At 47.2% G+C, this 15478-nt stretch overlaps 1 protein-coding gene across 1 annotated transcript; it reads right to left on the reverse strand.

Moving 5' to 3' along the window:
- Positions 1-2380: 2380 nt before the first annotated feature.
- LOC124131148 lies at positions 2381-7782 on the reverse strand. The gene is made up of 4 exons (XM_046494242.2): positions 7383-7782; positions 6046-6192; positions 4165-4325; positions 2381-3498 (listed from the first exon to the last, which is right to left on the reverse strand). Exons 2-4 carry the CDS (start codon positions 6183-6185, stop codon positions 3074-3076), a joined length of 726 nt encoding a protein of 241 aa, XP_046350198.1. The 5' UTR covers positions 6186-6192; positions 7383-7782; the 3' UTR covers positions 2381-3073.
- Positions 7783-15478: the final 7696 nt, after the last annotated feature.

Here is a 15478-nt window from a genome sequence, read left to right on the forward strand (position 1 = left end):
AGAAATGGTTATTCGATGGTGACGTATTTGATAAGGGTATCACAGCTGCGTTTTGGACCTAAGTTTGCAGTGTTTCGGCGACTGCTTTCAGTCTAGTTACGTTTTACGTTTTACGTTAATGCATGGGTCAAATCCATTTTTAAGTATGTACTTTCTTTTACCTGGCAGTTTCATTTTTTTATAGTCAATACGTTTAGATAAACACATTTTTAACTTTTATTACATAAATTCATATGCGTAGCCATGTGTATTGTACGGTGGCCCATAAGGGACATGGAGTCTGTTTTTCAATATTTTGATATTTCACTTACATTTATCGTAACCTTTTGCAAATTAACACAATTTGTCATACAAATATGTGATAAATGATGTATAAAATCAACCGAAAACATGGAAAATGTACTTTCAAGTAGCTATTGAATCGCATTTTCATTTTAGTTTTTGACATTTTCGTTTTTGTTTTTGACATTTTCATTTTAGCTTTTGACCTTTTCGTTTTTGTTTTTGACATTTTCATTTTAGTTTTTGACATTTTCGCTTCACTTTTCAGCGATTCAATATCATCTTTATACATGATTTATCACATATTTGTATGACAAATCGTGTTAATTTACCCAAAGGTTACGATAACAGTAAGTGAAATATCCAAATATTGAAAAACAGATTCCATGTATGAACCACCGTAGTAATGCAATGCATACCATATGAATATCGCTTTTGAAATATTCTTGTAAAACCTGCTTCCTTGACGTCAAAATGGACGTATCTCGGCTGCAGGGATTAAGCGGCGAAGGCAAGCCAACTATAAACTTCTTATGTTTTACATGTTTTATAACGACATATTTTCAAACACACGAGGCTAGACAGTGAATGATATTGTACCCATTCACCCGATCTTGACGTCTAATAAAATATTTGATTTAATATATTGTAGAGGAGTGCCGTCACGTGGTTTTGACGTCACTCCAGTCGTCTTGTGAAAATCAAAGACAGCAGAAGTGTTGAATATTCCTATCTAGTGTTCCTCCTGCAGAGTCACCAAGGTGTTTTTACAAGCTACATAGGCTACCAGTAGACGATGAATCTCTCAGAATGGTGTAACGTAGGTAATTTTCAAATTTTAACCTTCTGACAACATTTTGACACTTTATACCGAGGAGCCAAAGAAACTATATACCAGTCAGTTGATTTTATCATATGCTTGATCTTCAAATGAAAACATCTTAAGCTAGAGATGTTAAATCCAAACAATGAGTGAATGAGTGAGTATGGTTTTACACCGCTTTTAGCAATATTCCAGCAATATCACGGCGGGGGACACCAGAAATGGGCTTCACAAATTGTACCCATGTCGGGAGTCGAACCCGGGTCTTCGTCGTGACGAGCGAACGCTTTAACCACTGGGCTACCCGATCGCCCCCCCAAATAACTGTACTTGTGCTCAGCCAAAACTCAAAGAATCCTTCTGCATGGTTGTATTTTTGAAAATATAATTTGACTTAAAACTTTCATAAATTAAAAGAAAAAACCCCGCATAATACACAACTGGTGATGGGTATCTCAGATATCTTATCTGTCAAAATTAATAAATTTGCTTTTTTTCTGCACAAATTTACATTTCAAACATGGTAGGGGTCATGTGGTTGCAACTACATTTTGAACCAATGTATTTTTGTACAACATTGGACCTGTGAAGATTCCGGGGTAGAATTGGTCTTCAACAACCCATGCTTCCCTTAAAAGGTGACTATGCTTGTCGTAAAAGGCTCCAAATTGCGTGGATCGATGCTCATGATATCAATCACTGGATTGTCGTGTCCAGACTCGATTGTTTACAGACCACTGTCATATAACTGGGTATTGCGTTAAACAACAAACAAATAAACAAACTAATTATCTACCAAGGAAGGAAAGGGCATGATTTTTACAGTGCAGTACGTGTGTTTATGTTTTGCCACAATATTCTATCTAGATAATATTGTTCGTATTATTTTGTTTCCCTCCCATTAAATAACAAAGAAATCTATACAGATGTGGCATTCATCCTATTGAAAAGTGTTATTGAGAAGGCCTGATTAGAGACTAAGTTTATTTTGCACAATTTACATACGTCAACTTTCTTACCATTCAATTCAGAATTTCACGGAGAAGGCAATGATGCACGCGTTGTTGTCCATGCAGACAAATTTGTAAGATGTTGTTGATCGGTGTTCATGATATTGATACCTGGATTGTCTATTTTCAGGCTACCGTCATATAACTGGAATTTTGCAACAACAACAACAACATTAACAACAAAAGCCAAGCATGTCAGATGGAATCGTTATTAAACTCCAAGTTAGTGAAACCGTTTGCCTTTGCTACAAAAACTAACAAAATATATAGTATACATAGTTTATTGTCAATAACACTGCGAGAAAAATAAGTGTCGCACACACAAATATATATAAACAAACTTCACGTGACCACTGGGACAACAGCAGAACAAACGCACGTTTAAAATGTTTCCCACGACAAGTCCGTGGCTAAAATGTTAATTTTTAAAATAAAAGAAGGAGTAATAAATGTTATGGCATAAACAGTTGATTACTTGTCAAACAGTGAATATCAATGGGTAATAAAATCGGAAATTAATCTTGAAAATATTTTGTTACAATCTTCTGTGAACATACTTAAGGTCAATGCCCGTACAGAAATGAAATAGATATTACGTAAGTTCATCGAAACAGAATATGATACAATAAGTGTGCATTTTACATACATTTGCATCACAGCTAGTTCCGGGCTCAAGCCGCGTTTCGTCCAACCGGATGTGAAGTGAGAATAACGAGCTGAGCTTTTAAACTGACGGCCAAACGCGGCTCTTTACTTGAGCTGACGGCACGCAGAGATGTCCGGGAACTAGTTTAATCGTGGGCTAATGTAGTTTTGATATCTATAAGGAATACTAAATGTAATGGCAGAAATTCTGTAATACGGAAATACATTACCCTCTGTATTAGTATATACATTAGGGGTAGTGACACTTTCAACACAAAGTTCATCAAAGTTTATATCCAAAACATAACAAAGTTCACTGGCTTATTTTGTTTTTCCTCTTCAGGGTAGGTGATCTTTTTAAGTTCGTAGTCAGTTTCGTGTCTTTTGTATTTGGCATTTTCACATTTCTCTTACCGTCGGTCGTACCTCTTGCTTTGCCTTTCGCCTTCTCATCACCAGGTTGGCCTGGTGTCGCCTCCGCGTGAGATTTCCGGTTCGTACCGGAAGTAGTTGTTTTTGCAATGCGGTTCTGCGTTTTATGCGTCTGGGGTTTTATATTGCCAGTCGATTTTGTCCCTTTCCTTTTCGATTTAAGTTGTTTTTGTGGCTTGAGACTCGCAGGGGCGTCTCCGACTGGGGTGGAGGCTAATTGTGGCGATTCCCTGGGGATGTAGGTTGTCAGCAACTTGACCCCACTCCTGGGCCCGGGGTACATCCTGGTCGTCACGTTCACCTGGCCTGTAACATGGGAGACTGGTCATTGTTACATAGACCTGGCCTGTAATTTAGCACTTGTCTACACACGATTAGTTACACCTTAGTTACACATAGACATACACATACATATACACACACAGAGACATAGACACGCAAACTCACAGACACACGTACGCCCGCACACACCACAGGAACACGATTATAGCGGGTGTAACATAATATATTCGTATAGAAAAAAAATCACACCACTCTATGTACATAGAGAAAAGGTCTCTATGTATATAGATGTGTGATTTTTTTTCTCTATACGAATATATTATGTTTTACATGCTATCATCGAGTTCCTGTGACACACATACACGCGCACGCACACACGGACACAGACAGACACACACTGCTGCTGCAGAAACCTGTGATGCAATCTGTACACTTGTTCCACAACCACCAGACAAGAAGCTGATAAATAAAAATATTCTGATTTTTCAATTTGCACTTAGCGAATTTCAAAAGCCGTAAATCCACTGCAATAATAGGTTTAACGCAGCTTTGAACAATACTTCACTTATATCACGGCGTGTCAGCTTGATGTGGGAGGGAAAAACCGATGCTACAATTTTTAAAAACGTATACAATGTAAATATCTATTTTGGGGCAATTACATTTAGCTATTATGGCAGGAATACCCACGTGTTGCTTTCCCTTGCGGAATGCGAAGTCTGTTAATGGCCTCATCCATGAAACGGTCCCTCTTCTTGGCGTGTTTACACAGTGCATAGACCACGCCCACTATGACGACCAGCCCCAAGACACACCCCGCCGTCACCCCAGCGATGACAGAGTCAGGAATACTGAAACACCGCATCAAGTGAGACTGATTTTAGTTTGTATTATATATATATGGGCATGGTTTCGCTACCGCTAACCAAAGATCTGAGGACATCCCATTACGGGTCACGTCAGAACGACCTTTCGCGAACATTGACCGACCAATGAAATGACTGACAAGAAATGGACATTTGCCAATCAGAAGGCAGCTATCTCGAGCTTTACGGCACTAGTTTCAAACTGGCGACTACGCTTCGACACTTATTTTGACGTATTCTCGATTAAAAATTCTAAAACTGACCAAAACAACATTCTGGAATGGGATTTTATGGATATAATCATAAAACCCGTATCTGTCGTTCGGAATATCCTCTGTTAAATATTTCGAGGTTGCATGATTAGAAAACACATTCCGGCTGTCACTTTCATGATCTGGTAAGCGACGCTCTGATTGGTCGGATGAAAGGTCGTTATAACGTGACCCGTAATGGGATGTCCTCAAATCTTTGTTTAGCGCTAGCGAGAACTAAGATCTGATTTTAATGAGATTGCGAAATACCGTGATGATTAATTAACGAAGATAGCTGCTGATACGAATAAAGTCAAAGCAATGACAAAAACTGCAAAGTGCGCTTTTCAAGAATTGTCCATTTTATTAGCGATAAACAACATCTTTGAGTTTTGATCATTCTACCATAATCTTCCCGAGGCAAGGGAGTTAACTGACAGTAAAAGTCCAGTTTCCACTTGTATAGTCATTTAGCTCCCTTGCCTCGGGAAGATGTCTACTTTTGGTATTCCCCATTTAATTTGATATGATAAAGTATAACAATTAACCTGAATTCACAATTAATAAGGATGTCTGGCTACATGCGAGTGAGTTAGTTTGGTATAACGCTGCTTTGAAAACTATTTCAGTTACATGACGGCATGTCAGCTTGTCGGAGGAAAGTCTGAAGTGATCTGGTCGTTCATGTTTACCACGTTTACCCCCCACGAGAACGGGTATGGTCACGCTGAAGGTGATTCTGGGATTCGAACCCGCGATCATCAGATCGGATGTACTTGAGTGAGTGAGTGAGTGAGTTGGGTTTAACGCCGCTTTTAACAGTATTCCAGCTACATCACGGCGTGTCAGCTTAATGTGGGAGGAAAGCCCGAAGTGATGCAGGTCTCAGACGTTTACCACTTCGGTGAAACCCACGAGCACGGGTATGGTGCTGACAAACCTAGAAACATAATTGGGGTGAACCGGGATTCGAACCCACAATCATAGGTTTCTGGAGTGCCCAAGGGCCGCAACTCTGCACAGCGAATCGCGGCGCCTTAGACGACTGGGCCACCCGTGCCCCCTCGGATGTACTTGATTTGTGTGGTTGTTTGTTGTTGTACTCAGGATTAAACAAGCTATATAACGGTGGTCTGTAAAATAATCGAGTCTGGACCAGACATTCCAGTGATTAACATCATGAGCATCGATTTGCGCAATTTGGATACGATGACATGCATCAATCAAATCAGCGAGCCTGACCACCTGATCCCGTTAGTCGTCTCTTAGGACAAGCATAGTCGCCTTTTACGACAGGCATGGGTTGCTGAAGACCTATTCTACCCCGGTTCTTCACGGATGTGTTGGAAACTTAATATGAACATTAAAGTATCACCATTGGCCCTCAAATTCGGTCTCGTTCCGACAAGTCAGAAAGCCTGTATTGATGTTATGATACTGAAACATGTGCTTACTCTGGTTGCCATGGAGTTGGGATGTAGCTGTTTCCGTTGCTAGAGCAACAGTACCGGAAGCTGCTGGAGCCGCAGCACCCGTATGTACACTGGAAGGTGTATGGGTTCCCCCACACGTCCGTCTCCGTGCAGTTGAACATGACGGCCCTGAAACACGGAGTGTTCGTTTTATTTGTTTGTGGTTTAACGCCGCACTCAGCAATATTCCAGCTATATGACGGCGGTCTGTAAATAATCGAGTCTTGACCAGACAATCCAGTGATTAACGTCATGCATATCGATCCACGCAATTGGGATCGATGACATGCATCAACCAAGTCAGCGAGCCTGACCACCCGATCCCGTTAGTCGCCTCTTCGACAAGCAGAGTCGCCTTTTACAGCAAGCATGGGTTGCTGAAGACCTATTCTACCCCGGATCTAGACGGGTCGAAACACGGAGTGAGTGAGTGAGTGAGAAAGCATGATACCTACATGTATTTACCCATATTCCTATTAACCCAGTAACGCGTCGGAAGACTAGAGTGAGTGAATGTTGTTTAATGCCGCATTCAAAAATACTCCAGCTAATACAGGACGGCTGTTACAAACCTACTAATACTTTTGTCTTTAGTATCGTAGATATACAGCGACTACTGTATTGCTTCACTATAAGGTATCCAAGCGCTTTCTTAATCTTTCTGGAATTTCTTGCATTTAGACGGCTCATAAATTACTTGACCGCCTCCGTGGTCGAGTGGAAGAGCATCCGCCAGGAGAGCAGAAGGTCGGGGTTCGATACCAAAAGACGTTAAAAGATGGTACTTGTTGTTACCCTGTCTGGCGCTCGGCATTAAGGGGCTAAAAAAAAGGACTGGTCGGCTCGGAGTCCGTATACTGTGTCTTGGTGGGGTATTCATGTTAAGCTGCGACATGGCATCTCAGTTGGCTAGCACTATAAATCGGCATGAGTCCGACTAGCGCGCACACACACACACACACACACACACGCACACGCACACGCACACGCACGCACGCAAGCACGCACGCACACACACATTGTATCAATGTTACAACCGCGGCATGATATTATGTACATATGCATGTAGGTCGCTTTATAAGACTTAGTGTAATAATCTTGAACGCGACGTTAAACCTCATTTCACCTCCCCCATGACTGGCGGTACTGCGTGACGTCATATACCGTGGATATATTTGTTTATGTCACCATGGATAGCAACAGTGTGTACACACTATCACCATTCTATTCAAAACCAGAAAAAAACCCATTACATCGTTATATTATAACTCATAACGAGGTACGTTCAACAGTTTATAAGTTGTAAAAATATCACCAACCGGCTACGGAGACATGTTGACGCTGAGCATGGCGGTGATCTTTACATGGCCGTGCTGTGCCTTGTTCTGTCCCCAACAGAGATTCCCCACAACAACCGCTATCACAGAACATCACACATGCTCTACGCTGACTGCTTCCGTGAACAGTTGGTTAACCCTCCAAGTGGTAATACCAAACAGTTAACTTGGTACTGGCCGTCTCACAAATACACAGGCACTCGTCCCACAATGCAACATGGTTCAGTGGAAGAGGATTGCTTGAAACTCTCTAAATATGTGTGATTACCCGAGAGTTAGTGAGTTTAAAATAGACAATGAACGACGATGTTAAGTTAAGACGACGACTTGGTTTCACGAGAAGACAGGAGTGGTGACATTGGACTACTCCATTGGCTGAGGCTGTAAGGGTTAAAGTCAATCAACCCTTCGATCTGGTTTCGCTTTCAACTCCATGCAGTCACACACGGCTAAACACAAAAGGACAGCACGATCGCCTTTCTGCTAATAATTTCGTTGCTATTGGGGAATTGAGTTACACCTTCACCGACAATCTCCACCATTGTCCCAGCCGTGACCTCGCATACTTTACTGAAGATATTGGGGTGGGGGAAGGGGTGGGGTGGGGTGAAGGTAAAGTTGGGAGGAGTCGACGGTTGCGAGGGGGTGAAATTGTGGTGTGCGGGAGTGTGGAGAGTAGGAATGGTTGGTAGAGGGGGTGGGGGTAGAAGTATTGAAGTTGGGGGTGGAAGGAAGAGGAGGGGGAAGGTGTGGTGGGTGGGGGTAGAAGGTAGGGGAGGGGGAAGGTGTGGTGGGTGGGGGTAGAAGGTAGGGGAGGGGGAAAGTGTGGTGGGTGGGGGTAGAAGGTAGGGGAGGGGGGAGGTGTGGTGGGTGGGGGTAGAAGGTAGGGGAGGGGGAAAGTGTGGTGGGTGGGGGTAGAAGGTAGGGGAAGGGGAAAGTGTGGTGGGTGGGGGCAGAAGGTAGGGGAGGGGGGAGGTGTGGTGGGTGGGGGTAGAAGGTAGGGGAGGGGGAAAGTGTGGTGGGTGGGGGTAGAAGGTAGGGGAGGGGGAATGTGTGGTGGGTGGGGGTAGAAGGTAGGGGAGGGGGGAGGTGTTGTGGGTGGGGGTAGAAGGTAGGGGAGGGGGAAAGTGTGGTGGGTGGGGGTAGAAGGTAGGGGAAGGGGAAAGTGTGGTGGGTGGGGGCAGAAGGTAGGGGAGGTGGGAGGTGTGGAGGTAGAAGGTAGGGGAGGGGGAAGGTGTGGTTGGTGGGGGTAGAAGGTAGGGGAAGGGGAAGGTGTGGTGGGTGGGGGTAGAAGGTAGGGGAAGGGGAAAGTGTGGTGGGTGGGGGCAGAAGGTAGGGGAGGGGGGAGGTGTGGTGGGTGGGGGTAGAAGGTAGGGGAGGGGGAAGGTGTGGTGGGTGGAGGTTTAAAGTAGGGGAGGGGGAAGGTGTGGTGGGTGGGGGTAGAAGGTAGGGGAGGGGGAAGGTGTGGTGGGTGGGGGTAGAAGGTAGGGGAGGGGGAAGGTGTCGTGGGTGGGGGTAGAAGGTAGAGGAGGGGGGAGATGTGGTGGGTGGGGGTAGAAGGTAGAGGAGGGGGAAGGTGTGGTGGGTGGGGGTAGAAGGTAGGGGAGGGGGAAGGTGTGGTGGGTGGGGGTAGAAGGTAGGGGAGGGGGAAGGTGTCGTGGGTGGGGGTAGAAGGTAGAGGAGGGGGGAGATGTGGTGGGTGGGGGTAGAAGGTAGAGGAGGGGGAAGGTGTGGTGGGCGGGGGTAGAAGGTAGATGAGGGGGAAGGTGTGGTGGGTGGGGGTAGAAGGTAGGGGAGGGGGAAGGTAGATGAGGGGGAAGGTGTGGTGGGTGGGGGTAGAAGGTAGGGGAGGGGGAAGGTGTGGTAAGAGGGGGTGGAAGTGTGGTGGGTGGGGGTAGAAGGTAGGGGAGGGGGAAGATGTGGTAAGAGGGGGTGGAAGTGTGGTGGGTGAGGGGTGGTAGGTGTGGTTGGTGGGAGTGGAAGGTAGAGGAGGGGAAAAGGTGTTGTGGGTGGGGTGGAAGTGTTGTAGGTTGGGGTGGAAGTATTGTGGTTGGGGGTGGAAGGTAGAGGAGGGGGAAGGTGTGGTGGGTAGTGGTGGAAGTGTTATGGGTGGGGGTGAGCGAGAAGAGGGGGAAGGTGTGGTGGGTGGGGTGGAAGTGTTGTGGTGGGGTGAGAGAGAGGAGGGGGATGTATGGTGGGTGGGGTGGAAGTGTTGTGGTGGGGTGAGAGAGAGGAGGGGGAGGTATGGTGGGTGGGGTGGAAGTGTTGTAGGTGCTGTGGAAGTGTTGTGGGTGGGGGTGGAATTAGAGGAGGGGGGAGGTATGGTGGGTGGGGTGGAAGTGTTGTAGGTGGGGGTGGAAGTATTGTGGGTGGGGGTGGAAGGTAGAGGAGGGGGAAGGTGTGGTGGGTAGTGGTGGAAGTGTTATGGGTGGGGGTGAGCGAGAAGAGGGGGAAGGTGTGGTGGGTGGGGTGGAAGTGTTGTGGTGGGGTGAGAGAGAGGAGGGGGAGGTATGGTGGGTGGGGTGGAAGTGTTGTAGGTGCTGTGGAAGTGTTGTGGGTGGGGGTGGAAGGTAGAGGAGGGGGGAGGTATGGTGGGTGGGGTGGAAGTGTTGTAGGTGGGGGTGGAAGTATTGTGGGTGGGGGTGGAAGGTAGAGGAGGGGGAAGGTGTGGTGGGTAGTGGTGGAAGTGTTATGGGTGGGGGTGAGCGAGAAGAGGGGGAAGGTGTGGTGGGTGGGGTGGAAGTGTTGTGGTGGGGTGAGAGAGAGGAGGGGGAGGTATGGTGGGTGGGGTGGAAGTGTTGTGGTGGGGTGAGAGAGAGGAGGGGGAGGTATGGTGGGTGGGGTGGAAGTGTTGTAGGTTGGGGTGGAAGTATTATGGGTGGGGGTGGAAGGTAGAGGAGGGGGAAGGTGTGGTGGGTAGTGGTGGAAGTGTTGTGGTGGGGTGAGAGAGAGGAGGGGGAGGTATGGTGGGTGGGGTGGAAGTGTTGTAGGTTGGGGTGGAAGTATTATGGGTGGGGGTGGAAGGTAGAGGAGGGGGAAGGTGTGGTGGGTAGTGGTGGAAGTGTTGTGGTGGGGTAAGAGAGAGGAGGGGGAGGTGTGGTGGGTAGGGTGGAAGTGTTGTGGTGGGGTGAGAGAGAGGAGGGGGAGGTATGGTGGGTGGGGTGGAAGTGTTGTGGTGGGGTGAGAGAGAGGAGGGGGAGGTATGGTGGGTGGGGTGGAAGTGTTGTGGGTGGGGGTGAGCGAGAAGAGGGGGAAGGTGTGGTGGGTGGGGTGGAAGTGTTGTGGTGGGGTAAGAGAGAGGAGGGGGAGGTATGGTGGGTGGGGTGGAAGTGTTGTGGTGGGGTAAGAGAGAGGAGGGGGAGGTATGGTGGGTGGGGTGGAAGTGTTGTGGTGGGGTAAGAGAGAGGAGGGGGAGGTATGGTGGGTAGTGGTGGAAGTGTTGTGGTGGGGTAAGAGAGAGGAGGGGGAGGTATGGTGGGTGGGGTGGAAGTGTTGTGGTGGGGTAAGAGAGAGGAGGGGGAGGTATGGTGGGTGGGGTGGAAGTGTTGTGGTGGGGTAAGAGAGAGGAGGGGGAGGTATGGTGGGTGGGGTGGAAGTGTTGTGGGTGGGGGTGAGCGAGAAGAGGGGGAAGGTGTGGTGGGTGGGGTGGAAGTGTTGTGGTGGGGTAAGAGAGAGGAGGGGGAGGTATGGTGGGTGGGGTGGAAGTGTTGTGGGTGGGGGTGAGCGAGAAGAGGGGGAAGGTGTGGTGGGTGGGGTGGAAGTGTTGTGGTGGGGTAAGAGAGAGGAGGGGGAGGTATGGTGGGTGGGGTGGAAGTGTTATGGGTGGGGGTGAGCGAGAAGAGGGGGAAGGTGTGGTGGGTGGGGTGGAAGTGTTGTGGTGGGGTGAGAGAGAGGAGGGGGAGGTATGGTGGGTGGGGTGGAAGTGTTGTGGTGGGGTGAGAGAGAGGAGGGGGAGGTATGGTGGGTGGGGTGGAAGTGTTGTAGGTTGGGGTGGAAGTATTATGGGTGGGGGTGGAAGGTAGAGGAGGGGGAAGGTGTGGTGGGTAGTGGTGGAAGTGTTGTGGTGGGGTGAGAGAGAGGAGGGGGAGGTATGGTGGGTGGGGTGGAAGTGTTGTGGTGGGGTAAGAGAGAGGAGGGGGAGGTATGGTGGGTGGGGTGGAAGTGTTGTGGTGGGGTGAGAGAGAGGAGGGGGAGGTATTGTGGGTGGGGTGGAAGTGTTGTGGTGGGGTGAGAGAGAGGAGGGGGAGGTATTGTGGGTGGGGTGGAAGTGTTGTGGTGGGGTGAGAGAGAGGAGGGGGAGGTATGGTGGGTGGGGGTGGAAGGTAGAGGAGGGGGAAGGTGTGGTGGGTAGTGGTGGAAGTGTTGTGGTGGGGTGAGAGAGAGGAGGGGGAGGTATGGTGGGTGGGGTGGAAGGTAGAGGAGGGGGAAGGTGTGGTGGGTGGGGTGGAAGTGTTGTGGTGGGGTGAGAGAGAGGAGGGGGAGGTGTGGTGGGTGGGGTGGAAGGTAGAGGAGGGGGAAGGTGTGGTGGGTGGGGTGGAAGTGTTGTGGTGGGGTGAGAGAGAGGAGGGGGAGGTATGGTGGGTAGTGGTGGAAGTGTTGTGGTGGGGTGAGAGAGAGGAGGGGGAGGTATGGTGGGTGGGGTGGAAGTGTTGTGGTGGGGTAAGAGAGAGGAGGGGGAGGTATGGTGGGTGGGGTGGAAGTGTTGTAGGTTGGGGTGGAAGTATTATGGGTGGGGGTGGAAGGTAGAGGAGGGGGAAGGTGTGGTGGGTAGTGGTGGAAGTGTTGTGGTGGGGTGAGAGAGAGGAGGGGGAGGTATGGTGGGTGGGGTGGAAGTGTTGTAGGTTGGGGTGGAAGTATTATGGGTGGGGGTGGAAGGTAGAGGAGGGGGAAGGTGTGGTGGGTAGTGGTGGAAGTGTTGTGGTGGGGTGAGAGAGAGGAGGGGGAAGGTATGGTGGGTAGTGGTGGAAGTGTTGTGGTGGGGTGAGAGAGAGGAGGGGGAGGTATGGTGGGTGGGGTGGAAGTGTTGTAGGTGCTGTGGAAGTGTTGTGGGTGGGGGCTGAAGGTAGAGGAGGGGGAAGGTGTGGTGGGTAGGGGTGGAAGTGTTATGGGTGGGGGTGAGCGAGAAGAGGGGGAAGGTGTGGTGGGTAGGGGTCGGCGGTAGAGGAGGGGAAGGTGTGGCTGTGGCTGAAGTTGTGGTGGGTGTGGCTGAAGTTGTGGTTTGGTGAGGGTGGAAGTGTGGCTGGTGAAGATGGGGGAGGGGTGAAGATCGGGGAGGGGTGAAGATCGGGGAGGGGTGAATGGCGGGTACGGGTGGGAAGGGGGGGGGGGGGGGGGTGATGTATTCACGAGGGAATAAAGGGGAAAGCTTAATCACGGGTTAAAAATATTGTTTATATTGTGCTCATCAAATGGCTTTGGGTTTATATACATGTATACAACTGATACACCGACATGGCTGGTAGCGGTATCATATGACGTATGTGGCGTGTAGTTATGAACGCAACACAACGCATACCAAACTAGAGTACTTAGTAACCTGATTCCTCTTCTTAACATGCAGCCGACACAACATTTGAAGTACAAATCGCATGCCCAGCTTACAACTAGGATTAAAACCAGAGCCTTGGTGCGAGACCAGCGCCTCATAGTAGCCGCCTGGAAACAAACTGCTTCAGAAAATGCTCAAAAAAGTAGTTATGCTTCAGATTGTTGAAAAAAGATCTCTGCAACAAAAATTACATGGTTGCAATTTTCGGTCAGTAACTTCCCACGTGACATCCAAATACATAAAATATAAATATGCAGCAAATAGGTCAAGGTATTTGTCGTAAATGAATTGATATACAGTCACGAGCACAAGAAACCATACCAAACAATATACCATACTTGACAAAAAGACAAATAAGGCGTTTCTAATCGTGAAAAAAGCGAAGATGCGAAGAGGAGACAGCGATGATATTATTATAGTGTTGTAATGCACTGTCAGCGAAAATCCAAGGATATCTGTGTGTGTGCGTGTGCGCGTGCGTGCGTGCGTGCGTGAATGCGTGCGTGTGTGTTCAGTTTGCAGTGAGGACATCCCATTACGGGTCAGAACGACATTTTATCCGACCAATCATGCAACCTCGAAACACTTAACATGGGATATTCCGAAAGACTGAATCCTTCAAACTTCAGACTGAATACTATGAATAATGCCATCCTGGAAAGTATATACGGCCTGAATACTATGAATAACGCCTGAATACTATGAATAACGCCATCCTGGAAAGTATATACGGCCTGAATACTTTGAATAACGCCATCCTGGAAGGTATATACGGCCTGAATACTATGAATAACGCCATCCTGGAAGGTATATACGGCCCGAATACTATGAATAACGCCTGAATACTATGAATAACGCCATCCTGGAAAGTATATACGGCCTGAATGCTATGAATAACGCCATCCTGGAAGGTATATACGGCCTGAATACTATGAATAACGCCATCCTGGAAAGTATATACGGCCTGAATACTATGAATAACGCCATCCTGGAAGGTATATACGGCCTGAATACTATGAATAACGCCATCCTGGAAGGTATATACGGCCTGAATGCTATGAATAACGCCATCCTGGAAAGTATATACGGCCTGAATGCTATGAATAACGCCATCCTGGAAGGTATATACGGCCTGAATACTATGAATAACGCCATCCTGGAAAGTATATACGGCCTGAATACTATGAATAACGCCATCCTGGAAGGTATATACGGCCTGAATACTATGAATAACGCCATCCTGGAAAGTATATACGGCCTGAATGCTATGAATAATGCCATCCTGGAAAGTATATACGGCCTGAATGCTATGAATAACGCCATCTTGGAAAGTATATACGGCCTGAATGCTATGAATAACGCCATCCTGGAAGGTATATACGGCCTGAATGCTATGAATAACGCCATGCTGGAAAGTATATACGGCCTGAATGCTATGAATAACGCCATCCTGGAAAGTATATACGGCCTGAATGCTATGAATAACGCCGTCATGTGCTCTTTACAATTCTATACATCACAGAATGTTACAAGTCTCTAAATACCCATAACTTGGCAAGACTATTTCACGACACCAGCACTAAACACTTGAGAAATGTATGTAAATATGCCAAAATATTAATGAATGAGTTCTAAAACCCCTCATCTTGAAGTTAAATAAAACATGCATTGAATGCACTGTGTAATGTCTGAAATTATTTTATATAAAAATTACATATTGTACTCTTGTACCGCCGAGGGTAGTTTTGAGTAAATAAATCCGATATGAATTTAACAACATGCCCCAGGGCAATTTATGCTGATGACGTCACAGTCCAGGAGAGTACGCAAATAACGACTTTCGATGGGTGAAGTGACGTGGCCGGCTTGTACTGGATATGTCAGTCAGTGATAATGCTGCTCTTGCATTTCCAGTTTCAGCGAATGAAGTAATTTTATACGGAACTCAGTATACTAAAGCAAGGTGGCAGTTGCCTACTGTTGGATTTCTACGATCGGTTTTACATATTTTGGAATCATTATTTAGTGTTCGAATCCAAATTTTAATAAATTCGCTTTTGGTATAGTTTCCTTTGCTCGTCAGTGTATAATACTCTCGGAAAGGTCATTGTAACAAGGGAATCAGGAGGGTCAACACAAAATAGGACAGTCCCTAGGGGAGGCTCATTAAAAATAAAACACATATTGGGGAGGGTAATGAAAGATTTACATTTTATAATAAAATATATAAAGTGACTTTGCATTTTCTGCTTTAGGGGAGTGTCATGAAAAGAAAATGTACAAGGACACGAGGAGGGTCATAACAAATATGACAAAAAATAGGGGAGGGTAATTATTTTCAGTACATAGGTGCATCAAAAACCTCTGACCTGCCCACCCTTAATAATAAATGACCAGTCCCATAGTAGTTATTAGTATACACCCGATGTCTTGAAACTTGATATCCGCCCGAGTGATGAAACCAATCCGCCATTATTAAGCTTATTTCATCGCTTGTCACGTGTGGGAGTTTGTAATACGATACTCGCAA

This window comes from Haliotis rufescens, unplaced genomic scaffold (genome assembly GCF_023055435.1).
Source record: "Haliotis rufescens isolate VD_foot unplaced genomic scaffold, xgHalRufe1.0.p SCAF_10, whole genome shotgun sequence".
Taxonomy (NCBI): Eukaryota; Metazoa; Mollusca; class Gastropoda; order Lepetellida; family Haliotidae; genus Haliotis; species Haliotis rufescens.